Genomic DNA, 14,556 nt, shown 5'->3' with positions numbered 1-14,556 from the left:
GAAATAAATGAAGAAATTAAAGTATCATTTATATCAAGAAAATATTATTATAAAACAAATATTTGTTTGTGGTGGATCCATGTGAGTAAACAGAATAATATTTATGTCAAAACATACTACAAAATACATCAATATTTCTCAAAAAAAAAAAAAAAAAAAAAAAAAAAAATCTAAAAAAAAAAAAAAAAAAAAGAAAGAAAAGATCTAGTGTCCATCATTTTGCATGCGAGTGCACATTGCTTGTGCAATTTCATCACATTTCTCCATCTATTCTCGGGAATCATCTACAATTTCTTGAACTCTGCTTCTATAATTAATCCTTCGAGCCCATGCATCCTCGGAGAGAATGAAATTATCACCACCTTCTGTTAAAGATATAAATCAGGAACATTGTTTTTCTTTCATTTTATATGTTCTTCAGACCTCAAAGACGATATAACAACATAATAAATTAGATAATTGTCTTCCTTAAAAGCAAGTTATGGTAAGCATGACTGTAAAAGTGGCATATCTTAATCTTAGTATCTTCCCAAGAAAGCAACCGTCTTCTTTATTCTATAAAAAAAAAAAGGGTTTTTTAATTGGTTTCGGTTTAAAGCTCTCAATGTGGATGTTCATGCTTTGAGCTGCTTATGCATGCAAGAGATGTAAGTATCGGACTATTCCGTATAGGGTGCAGAAATTAATTACCTCCTCTAATTCGTTAGTTATAAATAATATTTGAAGATCCTTCTCTTTGTCTTTGGTGATTTCTCAAGCGAACAGAAAGAACACAGTTGGCCTGTCCTCCAGCAAAGACGGGAAGCCTTCTTCTCCACCGAAGACGCTATTTGGGCTACGGATTTCCTGGGTAGGACGAGAGGGCGAAGGAGTGTAGAACACATGCGGTTCCTGTCACGAGTTAGGCGATAGATTTCCTGAGCGGGATAGGAGGGCGAAGGAGCGAAGAACGCCTGCGGGGAGGATGGTTGAGATTTCTCTCCTTTTTGCGGGAGAAAGTTGTGGTGTATTTACAACTCGCTCGATTTTAGTCGGTTTCAAATACACGTCGGAGAGAATTAGTAATGTTTTACTTCACTACTATAGTTTTGCCTCGTACCAAATGCGAAAAAATTGAAAAGCCATGTATTCGGATTGTAGTGCACACTAATTACCGCAAACCAAATAGCCCCTAAGGTGGTCAAAAAAGCACGTTTGAATAATTTTCGAACAAATGAACTAAATGGCATTTAAAAATTAATATGAATTGAATCATAAAATATGATATCGCTTTGAAAAAAATGGAATTTCTTAAAGAAAATTACAATAAAATAAATATTAGGGAAATACAAATTAATATTTTGAAAACGAGTTGAGACGCTGGGAATTTTAATTTGTTTCATTTGGTTAAACTAGTTAGCATTTACATATGAATTTAATTCTTTAGGCAGTTAGAATGGTATTGCTTCCGCAATACGGCCTTCTTACATCCCTTTTTTATTTGAGCTAGGACGCGGCATTGCAGCTTGGATTTTTCATTTCTCCGTCTATCTTAATTTTCTTTCCACAATAACCTAAGCAGAATTTGAGTTGCAAAAGCTTGTTTTATTTATATTCATTGTAGTTATCACCACCCTTCTGAATTTTGTCCGAATGTTTCGGCGCGCACATGAAGAGAACTGTAAGCTAGCTGCACTTGAGAAGAAAAATACCCTGAAAGATGCCGACACAGATGGGCCTAAAAGTGCAAATTCTATAAATAAGCATGGTAGGTGATAGCGCTCTGCAAGCCTTGCAGGTGATTTCAGTTCCCGCTTGGTCGGGAAATCCAAGATCGCCATTTTTGGTTAGGACGGCATGTAGAGAAAGCTGACCTACTTTTCTGACTTGAACATGTAAATATATTCCATTGGGAGCTTCTGCAATGGTAAAATTTTCAATATTTTCAGGTTCCCCATTAGAATCTCTATTCTCTTGCTAACTTCATCTGCTTCTTCTTGTACAGGTATTTTTGAGACCAAGGCTGATCCCTCCTAGTTTGTGCAGAATCCATTATCCACTAACCGGTGCACAAATGTAACCCCATAGTTGATACGATTCTTTTTTTTTTTTCTTTCTTTCTTTGCAATTCTATTTTTAGTTGCAAGTAGAAATAGGTCAAATGCTGTTGTATTATAGTTATTTTGCATTCATTCCTGTAGTATATTGTAATAGAGTACCCTTAAGCAGCTGGCTTTTATATCACGGCCTTTTTATCTCGTTGTGCCTCTGAATTATCTGCAGCCCCTTTGCTGCAATGAATTGCATGGTTCCAGCTGAGACCAATTATCCAGAATTATACTAATACATTTTCATTGCATGATATACTTTGTTGAAGTGAAATTTTACACTAAACCTTACGACACTGTTTTCAACTTGTACATTCTAGTTAAATTTTAGTATGTCGAGTTCACAGAAGCTGATAGCCACTTTAAAAAAATTTAGAAATTGTTTGTTCTTGTATGTGCCTTTGTTAGTGTCTCCATTAACACGGCTAGTTTGCTTATGATCACTTCTGTGCTAAGTTCATTTTAATTTATTGATTGAGAGTTTAGGCTGCCAATCAAGGGATGTTACTCAAAGATAGTTTAATTGTAGAATCAAAATAGGTTCTTAGAAGTCATTTTAGTGAATGTAAATTTAATAATTATCAATCAATAGTATTGAAATAAATATTTATAATCAGATGCCATAAGTTTATCTTAGGATCATAAATTTTCAATTAGAAACTTTGGATTGAAAAAAGCTTTTGATATTTCATCAAAAAATTATCTTGATCCATCACGAATCTCAAGGCAAATTTAAATAGGAAAATTTCAAAATTAAATCTGAAATCATCCAAATTCCGATTTCAACAAATTTATAGTCTAATTGAACGTCTTGAAAAGATGAACATAATGACATTAAATTCGATTGAATCTAAGCCCACATGGGTCCAAAATGAGGACCTGAAGCGCATTTGGAAGGTTTAAAACATAAACTTGATGAGCAAATGATTTATAGTCGAGCGGCTCATGACACAAATCCAACAAGCCCAAGATCATCGGATTCAGACATCACTAAGGCACTCAAATACTCAATAAATAGTCCATGATTATGGGAATTGATATTGGTAGTCCATTCAAACCACTCCCAATATGCCCTTGACCTGCTTCCTATTTATTAGCCATGCCACTCCAAAAGAAAATATAAATAGACCCCTCCTTCACTGAAGGGGGGATGGGGAAGAAAGTAAGGGAGGAGAAGAGAAAAAGGAAGGGAAAATCATAATTTCTTTTGCCACCAAGGTCTTCCTTGACCACCGCTCAGCCACCGATCATCACTAGACTTTCGTTGAACTTTTGCCCAGCCACCAACTATCGTCGGACTTCTGTCAAGCCACTAGTCATTGTCGGACTCACGCTCGGTCATCGACCGTCACTAACTACGGTCTTTCCGACCTCCATCGCCAGTCAATTACGGTCTCTTCGACCATCATCTCCAAACTACGACCTCCTCGATCGTCGTCGTCCGACTACGATCCTTCCGACCATCGTCATCCTAGTACTGTCTTTTCGACCTGCAGCACTTGCAGACTATAGTCCTGTCAACCATCGTCACCCGACTACGGTCTTTCCAACCTCAGTCACCTGTCGATTACAATCATTTCAACCTCTGTTGCCCACCAATTATGGTCCTTCTGACCACCGTCATCCAACTACTGTCTTTTGAATCATCGTCACCCGAATACGGTCTTTCTAACTTCCGTTGCCCGCTAACCATGATTCTTTCGACCACTGTCACCAGACTACGGTCTTTCTGACCTTCGTAGTCTGCCGACTACGGTCATTCCGACCATCGTCACCCGACTATGGTCTTTCCAACCTTTGTCTTCATTTGACTACAGTGCTTCCAACTTCCATCATTTGACTACGGTCCTTCCGACTACCGTCAACTGACTATGATCTTTCCAACCTCCGTCCCCCGCCAACTACGGTTCTTCTAACCACCGTCGTCGAACTACGGTATTTTCAACATCTGTCGCCCAACTACAATCCTTTTGACCTACATTGTAAAGTCCATTGTGCTCCCAGGTTCGTCCGGACGAAGTCGGATCGTCCGGGACGATCGGTACAGGTTGTGCAGGAAAACATGTTTGGCTGCATGGTTCGTCTGGACGAAATTTGGATCGTCTGGACGAAAATTTTACAGAGCCCAGTCGTCCAGGGACGATAATTAATTTCGTCTGGACGAAATTCGTCCAGAGCCACTTCGTCCCGGGACGAAGTTGCGATCGTCCGGGACGATCAGTCTGGATATATATAGAAATGAGATATTTTGAAGAGAGAGAAAAGCCCATGAGAGAGAAAAATGAAGAAAAAAGAAGGAAAAGTGATTTTTGGACGACTCCCGTCCGTTTTCGTCCGTTGCAGTAGTTCAAGAAATTGGTGTACGCAAGGTAAGACACATTCTGCCTTTCTCAATTTTCAGAACGGTGAAGTTTGAACGATTTTTCTGTCCGGATTTCGTTTTCGTTAGCGAATTTCGTCAGTATTTTCCGATTGGTTCAGTTTTTACCGCGTAACTTTTGGTATGTTTCTGGGGTGCCGAGTGCGCACATTTGATTATTTTTTGGAGAATTTTGACCGGATAGTTTTGATTCGGCAGTATTTTATTTTGATTGTAATTTCTGATGAAGTCTAAAATTGTTTGGGCAGTAGAATAAAAGTCTTGCAATGTTGTTGTGAATATTCTGTGCTAATTTGGTAATTTGTGAATTTAGGAATTTTTGTATAAATTCCGTATACTGCCGTTATGTCGCTGGATTTTCGTACGATTTCTGAAATTGTCCGGATTTGTTATGAAATGACATGATATGATTGTGTGCTATGAAAAGTGAGTTATAAGGGGTCAGGATCCTGTGAGATCCTGTCTGTGTCAGGGAAAATTTGAAATGAGCTCTGAAATCTAAAAACAAGTTCTGTTATGGATCCGATGATAAGTTCTGTTCTGGTGCTATAAGCACATCTGTTCTGGTGCCATGAGCACAAAGGGAGGCATAAGGGGCCAGAATCCGAGAGATTCTGTCAGTGTCTGGGAAGGGGGTATAAGGGGCCAGAATCCGTTGAGATTTTGTCAGGGTCAGGGAATCTGTTCTGACTTTTGATATGTTCTGAAGTGATATGATTTCTAATTTCTGTACGATTTTGATATGAGTTATGATTTTGTTCAGTTCTGATTTGATCTGATTCTATATACGATTCTGTTCTGTTCTGATTTGATCTGATTCTGATATGATTCTGTTCTGTTCTGATTTCTGTACGGATTTTGTCTGATGTGTTTGATGTGGATTCTGAGGATTATGATTGGAGGTTTGATGTCTTGCTGAGCTGTTGTAGCTCATCCTTGTTTTCTGCGTGGTTTTCAGGTTCTGGGAAAGGGAAGGAAGTCTTGGAGTAGGAGTTCAGAGTCTGATCTGTTATAGGTATTTTGTACTTTTGATCTTTTGTACAGTCATGGCTTTTCTCTTCTATTTTTCTTTCTGTTTGAAAGCCATGTGTTGTGTTTGTATATCTCTTTTGAGGAAGAAAAAGATAGATGATCTGTTCCGCTGTATTTTGATGTTTATAGTAGCTCTGTGTGTGTCTGTTTCTGTGTGTAAATGTTTGGAAGAAAGTTCTGAAACAAATTCCAAAACCAGATCTTGGAATCAGTTCAGTCAGTTTGAGTTTGGATCACGACCCGATGCGAGCGGGATCCGTCCCGGTCGGGTTGGGTCGTGACATACATCACTCACTGACTATGCTCCTGCCGACCAAACAAATATGTCAACACTGATTCTTCTAACTCTCACAATGTAATGCACTCTATATAATGTGTATTGTCTACATTGAGTCAAGCCCTTCCCTCCAATGAAGGTTCTCATTTGTAATCAACTGCAAACAATAGTGAATTTATTTAAACTAGGCAAGACCCAGTTTTTTTTTTTCTTTTTCCATGTGTTTCCACGTAAAAATTTTGGTATCTCGTATACACCCCCATCTTTTATTTGTATGTGTACTGAATTTTTATACACGGCTAAGATGCTAAACTATATCTCTCTCTATCACCGTGAATATTCGAGGACTCAACAACTTTAAAGTAAGATGATGCTAAGCTAGTCATGATTGTATTTTAACAAGATATGATGATTTAATCACTTCAACTTAAGAAGTCAATATTATCATTAGTCTTATCCCAACTATTAGATAGTTGGATATTAAGTTTGACTCATATTTCAAAGTCATGTTTAAGTTTCTGAAATACTTGAATCTCACTAATTAAGATTTCGTTTTAGACAACTTTTTACTAAGTAATTTTTGTACTAGAAAGCTATTTTAGAAAGCGATGAAAAAACTGTCCTAAATAAAGCCTAAATATGTTTAAGGGCATGCTTAATTTATATTCTTCTGCTTGTTAAACGGATTAAGTTTTTGGTCTCAACAAATTAGTCAAGAACAAAATTTAAATTTGTAGGTTTTCAGGTTAATATTAAATTACCATTCATTTTTAGCATAAAATAGGTTTGCCAATTTATTAGGATAATTTATTATTTTAATAACTTTTAAATCCACGTTTAAACATGTTTTGAATTTGAAATCACCTCATTAAATTTATATATTTCATTTGAAGAAGTAAAATATAGAAGTTCAAATAGAGCGTTAAATCAAAGAGAAGAGAGAAAAAAAAAAAAAAAGAAATCATTATAAAAAAATTTGTACTACATCGGAGTGTCATTTGGATGAATTGGAAGCATTAATATGTCAAAATTTTTGCATTGATTTCATAGAGGTGTGTAAAGGTGCCTTTTGAGGAATTTTTACTATCCATCCTGAGTTATTTTCTTTCTTGATTGTCTTGAGAGATTTAGGCCTTAAATAATTTTTTGTGAGATTGGTGTTCTTTGATTTAGGAAAAAGTGGATTCATGTATCTTTTTTTTTTAAAAATTTATTTATTATGGTAAGTGGATTTTGGATTTAGTTTGCTTATATTAGATATATCCTAGTTATTTTCCACTTTTAAGCCATATACTACTGGTTGTGTTTATATGGAAAATAATGTTATGTGCAAGATGGTTTGTTCTAACTTCTAGTACTGTTAAGTTGATGATACATAATGATATGCTTAAGATATTAGCAAAGAGTCAAGCATTTGCCATACCTTAAAATGAATTTGTATATTTGATTGCCCTTAAATATTCTATGGTTGTTGACATCCTTAAGGTGCATACATATGCATTAATTGCCATGAAGTTGAAGAGAATTAGATTTCATTTGAGACAGTTTTCTTTCTGCTTTCTAAAACATCTTTTTAGTATAAAATTTTCTGGAACTTAAAATTTTTGTACTAAAAAACTGCTTTAGAAAATCTTAAGAAGGCTATCTCAAACGAAATCTTAATATACTCTATGAATTACATGCTATAAGCTTGAGTAGAGTTGCTTCAGCTTCATCATCTATATTGGATAAATATGACTTGGGAAAAAAAATCTTCTTGATTGCAAAGATGGGTATAAGTTTTGAAGGAAAATTTCTGGAGGTGATCATCAAGTTGGTGAATTTTATGTTGTAAAGTCTCTCTCTATGTCAAGTCATTTAGGACAACTGCACTTTTAGTATCAATGGATCCATCTTGGCGTGCAAGCTGCATGCTTTAAATATCTCTTGCAGATATTAAGTTGAATTATTGTTTAAGCTTCATGAGATTGTATGATTTTCAAACCTTTGGGATTTTATGAATTCAAGTGCTCATTGGGAAACGGTCAGATAAAAAATAAAGATTTAGTACAGTATTATTAAGTCAAGACTATGATTTGATAATTTTATCCTCAATGTTTTAATCAAGCACAAAATTTGAATTACTTGGTTGTGAGGATAATAAAAATTTATTACTGACTTTAAGGATAAAAATAGTTATGATATTCTGTTAGGATAATTAATTAGTTTTGGATAACTTTTAAGTCAAAGTTTAGATCTGAATTAAAGATTTCTATAAAATTGAGAGCATGCATTATAGCTCTGCAATGACAAGTTAATTGAAGCATGCATTAAAGTTGAGAGCATGGTGTGACAAATTTGTAAGAACAAAGTTTGCCACGTGACTTAGGGTTTGATTGGAGTGAAATTATTATTTGCGGTCAACGGATATCGTTCGGAGGTCAATCATGATGCATCACGTTACCAATATGTTATGTACCGTTATTTATCCGGTGACATAGCGCATTCTGATAGGCCTACGGACAATTCAGTGGTCGCATGTAATAATCTCTCCTGATTGGGATGCCAGCGATGTTTTATAAAATTAATTGTGTAGAAAATAACTTCTATATTATGATGATAGAGAATAACTTTCCACCATAAATTAAAAAATATATATAGTGAAAAAACAATAATCAAATAAAATTATAATATTGTCTAAAATATATAAAACAGTCAGAAAGTTATCTCAAACAAACTCTTAGGTATCTTATTTCAAGAATTCAAATTTGAACTTATAACCTGTGGTTAAAACTGCAGTCATGAATTTAAATACACTGAACTAACTTTCATAAAAGCTGAATTGGAATATTTGTAACACCAGAATCCAGCTGATTGAAAACAACTTACTGATTGGTTCAAGTTCTTTTTTTTATGATTCGAGGTCCATTTTAGGTACAGTTTTTCCCTTCTGCTTTAGCTTAGCTGAGCTTTTGGAACCTGTAGTTTGATCATAAGTTTGACCCCCAAATGATTATGCTAGGCTAAGAATGAAATAATGGATAATCCGGGAACAGTATTTTATAAGCATTTGACCAGAAAAAAAAAATTAAAAACTTAGGGGCTGTTTGGTAGCACCTAGGATTTGATTTATGCAGATTTTTATAAATCCTCTAAGTCAGGATTTAAGAAATTCCGAGGGGCCTAAATTCTGAAAACTATTTGGTAACATTCAATGATAAATCCTATTAAATCTCGTGTAACTATTTGACTATAAAGCAGATTTAACTAGCAAATTCTTCCTCTCGAGCCAATGGATTTCATAAATCCGGCAAAAAATAGAATTTTAAAAATCCGGAATTTAGCACGAAAAGACGAAATTTTTCGTCTACGACGGCTTTAATTTGCCGTGAGATTTGGTTTTGCATTTTAGGCCGTTTGGCTGAATTTCACTCAAATCCATCTCAAATCCAGCCTAAATCCTGCTATCAAACAGCCCCTTAGAGAGAAAATTAAAGAAAAATTTTAGTCAAATTTATTCTTTTGTTTTTTTCTATGAATCTGTTTCTATGCATATATTTTCAAAGAGCAACCACCAAAGCTCTTGTCACAAACAGAAGATAGCTAAACTTCAATTAACCCTGTCGTTATCCAACGTATTAAGAATATTATCTCACAATACGAACCAATAGCAGTCCACCGTTAATTGCAATTAGTAAGCCCTTAGGCCTTAGTAGCCGCCCCTACAATTAAAATTCCACAACTAACCTATAAACTATAAATGCTTTGCTTACCTAACCCTTAAAATATTAGAAAACAGAGAAAACAAAACCAATTAATAGTTCTCTGTACCAATCATAAATCCAAATCATGTACAGTTTATTAGCTTCATTTCCAAGGCTGATATATATACTGTATAAAGGACTATTCATTCAAAGTGTTTGATGTGATCAATTAGACCAAGACTGATTTCTCCTATATATCTATCTACACAAAAAATTACTAATCAAGGAGAAACAGCCTCATTAAGATCAACAAGCAAAATGAAGAGAGAGAGAGAGAGAGAGAGAGATTAGGAGCTTGGATTAGGAGGAGAGCTTGTAGTTGGTTTAGTAATGCTAAAATTGGAATTGGAGGGGGCCCATAAATCAGCACCATTAGTGTTGGGTACTTGCAAAGTGCAGGTGAGAGGTACCAGGCACAGCCCCCGGCTCTGAAGATCTTCCAGCTTCATTCCCCCTTCCTCTTTGCCCTGCAAAACCCAAAGTTAATAGCTTGGTAATTGTACAAGAAACTAATCAAAGCAATACAAAAGGCTACAAAAGAAGCTAACTAAAATAAATTAGAAATTTTTGACCAATCACAACAAATGTGGAAATCCCTTGGATTACAGTCTATATATAATCTTGAATTGATGACATGACATTTAATTGCTAAATTGACATCATAATCAACCACCTAGGCATTCTTGACATTACTTCATATGAAGAGTGGTTGCCTCTCTTTTTTTTTTTTCAGGTCTTAGTATAAGTTGTATTATGAAGAGTGATTTCCTTAATAGCCTAACCAATCCTTTTATATGGTTTGATCTTTTGAGAGATGTATGGAGTTCTATTCTCTTCTTTAAGTGATTTTAAGTTCATAATAGTTTACTACAATAGCATGAGTTATGTAGCCAACCAAGAGTGGCTATCATAGTTATCTGTAGATGTGTGAGAGATATTATTCACTTAAGCAACAACCTTGCATAAAGGTGTAAAAATGATACAATTAACAATGGCGAAAGTGAGATTATGGGCGAAGTATTGAAAAAAATGGATGCAACATAAATCTTGATGGAGAAAATTATGGCATAAGTGAGGAACGTTGCAAATATAAATCGTTAAGGAAATGACAATAGCACAAGCGAGTTTTTCGATCATGTTATAAAGAAGACGATTTCAATGCAAGCAAGGTTACATTCAAAGTCTCAAAGGAGATGATTACAATGAAGCAATATTGCAATGCAAATAATTTAGATCCAGTGATAACAACAATGCAATGTTGCATTATAGACCTTGTAAGAGATGGCCTTTGAATGAACAAGGTTCTAATTCAAGTCTATAAGGAGATGGCTACAACACATGAAGGAGATGGTTATTATGTAAGAAAGGTTATGGTGCAGGTATGAGTATGTAGTGGCATAAGTGATGTTGCAATGTAAGACATAAGATAGGTGACATGATGTCATTGAAAGAGAGGTAACAATGCTTATGAAGGAAACACTGAATGTTGATGATGGATGAGGTATTGCATTGATAAAAGGGGAATCTTGATCACTATAGGAAAATAGCCCAGTACCGACAGCGATTTCGACGGAAATGACTCTTTTCTGGTGGTTTTTAAAATTTTCGGTTGTTTTATAATAAACCGCTTAGGAAATTAAAAGGCGGTGATATTTCCCACAGTTTACTGGCTGCTATAATGGCTGGAAATTTCCGATTCCAACGCCGCAGGGAAACTATCGAAATTTACTAGTGCAATGGCCGTAAAGAAACCGTCAACACTTACCGGCGGTATTATCGGCGATCAAATCGTTGCTTTGTACCTGCATATTTAATTGCTGCTTTGTACCAGCAATTAGATAATTGATAGGAAAAATCGTCGGTATTCAGTGAATTTCCTATAGGGATACTACAGGAAAAACGCTCGTTATTGGCGGCCAAAATCTGTCGGTAACCATGGAAATCCACAGGTAAAATTTCGTTTCTAGCGGATTTCTAACGAAAATTCGAATGATGATAAATTAAGCCGGAAAATTTATTTCGGAGGAAATTTTCGGACTTACTGGCGGAATTCCGATGGAAAAATCGAAACAGAAACGTCGTTCTCCTGGCATGATTTCCGGCGTTTTACTCGGTGGAAAGCTACCACCGGTATTTCCGGCAGACTATTCGCCGGATGATTTCACTTGATGATTACCGGCGAAAACATCTAGCGGTTAACCCGTCGGAAATACCGGCAATAGGTTTCCGCCGAAACATCCGAAACATCGATACAATTTCATCGTATAACTATTTCCGGCGAATGTCAATTAAGGATGCAACTTTAAGTCGATAAAGTAAGAAACTTGATGTCAATGAACAATGCATCTTTAAATCAATGAAAGAGGTTAATCAGTGTCGATGAAGAGAGTGACTTTGTGTTGAAAAAGAAGAGGATTTGACGTTGATACAACAAAAATGACAGCAACTTTGGGCTACTTGATGTAGAACAAGGAAGCGACTTGATGTTTGTTGATCAGCAAGACATACCTTACACATAAATTAATCTTGGCAGTGATTGTAAATATGTTTCCTTCTAAAGAGAGGATGAAAATTCAATCATTCACCTAACAGTTTTAAATATTATAAATGATTTTCTATTAATTTAGGCTAAAACAAACTATTTTTGTCTTCCAATTAAACAAATTAATTGTGATCAATCATAAGACTTTAAGACACTTCCCCTTTCAAAATCTTAACCATAATTTAGTTATTTTTAAGCTTCATTTATTTATTCAATTTTCAATCACTTAACTCAATAAAACCAACAATTTACGCATTATTATTTCTATTTTTATTATTATATTGCAGCATGGTAGGGTAGCATTTTTCCTTTTTGTTTGCATTTTGGGAATCCTTTTAACTTAGTTTTTTGGTAAGGATTTTTGCCAGAGTGATCAAGTGGAAACACATCAGTCAAATTACCTGTAACGAGCCAGAAGTTGGCAGAGGTTGAAGCAGGTACGGTGAGCTCAGGACCTGACAAAAAAAAATGATCCTGCTTTGAGAGAGAAAGAAGTGAAACAGTAAGGTAAATAAATATCTATACACAACTCTCCTTGGCCTATTGGTTGAGAGCTTAGGCTTCCAACTAAGAAGTCCAAGGTTCGAGTCTATGTGTCTGCATTATGCGTGTGAGTTTGTCTTTATTGGCTTAAATGTCCCAAAAAAATAAAAATAAATATCTATGAGAAATTATTAGATGTTAATCTTGACAAATTATTAGGTGCGAACAGAAAGAATCATTTCAAATTTCTCTCTGTTTATAAAAAAAACGTAATCAAAATACAATCAAATCATAGTAACTGTAATAGCTGTGCTTTGACTATATAGATAGAGAAAAAATCGGATGATAATTCTCTCCATCTGATATCCGCACCTAATAATTTCTAGCTAATCTGCGTTACTTTATAAATTTAAATGTACTAAATATACCAATTATTTAAATATTTTCCACACCAACATCTTCTCGCACTTTAGACCAGAAGAGAGAGAGAGAAGCACCTGAACCTGTTCGTGGAGGAAGCGGATATAAGCCAAAGCTTCGTGGAGAACCGAGGCTGTATCAGACTGCACCAATGGCCAAACAATCCGCCATAGTCAAACTCATTCAACTCCAGTTTTCAGATTACATTCCAACAGTGGACCCAAAAACAAGAAAAACAAAAAAAGATTGGAAGAAGAAATCACACACACCTTCCCAAAGGGCGAAACCAGCTGCTGCAATGCTGCAATCCTGTCTCCTAATCTCTCCTTCCTCACCTAATTTTTCGTAACACTAATCACTTTTACCGAAGTAATTACCTCAACAAATAACGGTCCTTCTTAAGTACTTACCTTGATAGTTCCCTTAGAGCCAGCGCCATCCTTCTTTGCCTTCTTGCTCCCACCACTGAATCTCATACAACCATTAATCTCCTCTTCCTAAACATATTGATCCCAACATTAATGCATAAATGCCTTAACACCACATCAAAGATCAACCGTAGTTTTTAAATATTACCTTTATAGAAGCTTTGGAGCAAGTGGCAATGGCATTTGAAGAAGGGGAGGATGAGAGAGTAGAGAGAGAAGAAGAATCACTCGACCTCTGTGCTCCATCTTCTTGTCCTCCACCACAACCATAGCAGAACATAGAAGAAGAGTAATTGGTACAAGAAGGAGAGGAGAGGAGAAGCTCGACTAAGCCTTCTTCTTCCTCCCCTCCTTCCTCCTCCCTTCTCTCTATCTCCATCAGCAACAAAAGTTGAAAGAGTGTGAGTGAATTATAAGTGAGAGAACCCAAAAAAGTTGCGAGAAAAGACAAGACTAATTAGAGTAGTCTAAAGATAGTCTAAGAAGGCCTGACAAGCTCTTCTTCTCCTGGTGGGATGCGTTGCTAGAAACGGGTAGGTGCCAGTTTAGTTGCTAAGAAGGGTTTGTAAGTTTTGGATACTTAGTAGATAAAGTAACTTACACAACTCTCCTTGGCCTATTGGTTGAGAGCTTAGGCTTCCAACTAATAGGTCCAAGATTCGAGTCTCTGTGTATGCGTTGTGTGTGTGAGTTTGTCTTAAATGGCCTAAATGTCCAAAAATAAAATTAGATAAAGTAACTAAGGTTTTCTTACTGCTTCTTAAAGTAATTTTTTTAATATAAAATTAAAATTTTTTTATTAAAAAGCTACTTTAAGAAGCAGAAAGAAAGTCGTTCCAAATGAAGCCTAATAGATCAAAGTGAATTATCTGAAGCTTATATAAGTGATGCGTGTATAATGACTTAATTAGCTCAAATATTAAAAAAAAAAAACAGTTTAGTTGATAAAACTTCTGCGTCGGCAATAAATTAAGAGAAAAAAAAAAAAAAAAATGGACGAGTAGGATTGATTATATTTGGCGTTTCTGTGGCTCCGTGTGTACAAATTATTTGTTGGGGTGTGAGGGCATTGGATGCTTCTGGGGACGCTTGCTTTGGGGCTGCAGTCCCAGTCAATACCGCAGCCCCAAACGCCATTGAATTTAGAAACCGTGCTCGAGTTTC

The 14,556-nt window shown here is 35.7% G+C and overlaps 2 protein-coding genes across 4 annotated transcripts in view; one reads left to right on the top strand and one right to left on the bottom strand.

Annotated features, from left to right (window-relative positions):
- Positions 1-2,237, top strand: part of LOC110115099 (formin-like protein 5) — a 45,515-nt gene extending 43,278 nt beyond the window's left edge. Inside the window, exons 12-13 of one of the 2 annotated variants that reach the window (XM_028699453.1) lie at positions 1,655-1,906; positions 1,985-2,237. In XM_028699453.1, coding sequence (XP_028555286.1) covers positions 1,655-1,755 — 101 coding nt within the window. In that variant the 3' untranslated portion in view covers positions 1,756-1,906; positions 1,985-2,237. Of the gene's footprint in view, positions 1-1,603; positions 1,907-1,984 lie in introns of both variants that reach the window. The other variant, XM_020848236.2, reaches the window with a different exon arrangement.
- Positions 2,238-9,575: 7,338 nt separating this feature from the next.
- LOC110115095 (transcription factor bHLH153) lies at positions 9,576-13,899 on the bottom strand. 2 transcript variants are annotated; one of them, XM_020848228.2, is made up of 6 exons: positions 13,541-13,899; positions 13,375-13,461; positions 13,234-13,299; positions 13,048-13,107; positions 12,463-12,516; positions 9,576-9,986 (listed from the first exon to the last, which is right to left on the bottom strand). In XM_020848228.2, exons 1-6 carry the CDS (start codon positions 13,769-13,771, stop codon positions 9,807-9,809), a joined length of 678 nt encoding a protein of 225 aa, XP_020703887.1. In that variant the 5' UTR covers positions 13,772-13,899; the 3' UTR covers positions 9,576-9,806. The 2 variants fall into 2 exon arrangements, with proteins under 2 accessions (XP_020703887.1, XP_020703886.1); XM_020848227.2 differs by having other exon boundaries at positions 13,042-13,107; positions 13,541-13,897.
- Positions 13,900-14,556: the final 657 nt, after the last annotated feature.

Source organism: Dendrobium catenatum, unplaced genomic scaffold (assembly GCF_001605985.2).
Source record: "Dendrobium catenatum unplaced genomic scaffold, ASM160598v2 fragScaff_scaffold_1290, whole genome shotgun sequence".
Taxonomy (NCBI): domain Eukaryota; kingdom Viridiplantae; phylum Streptophyta; class Magnoliopsida; order Asparagales; family Orchidaceae; genus Dendrobium; species Dendrobium catenatum.
This window is presented reverse-complemented; position numbering and strand designations above follow the sequence as displayed.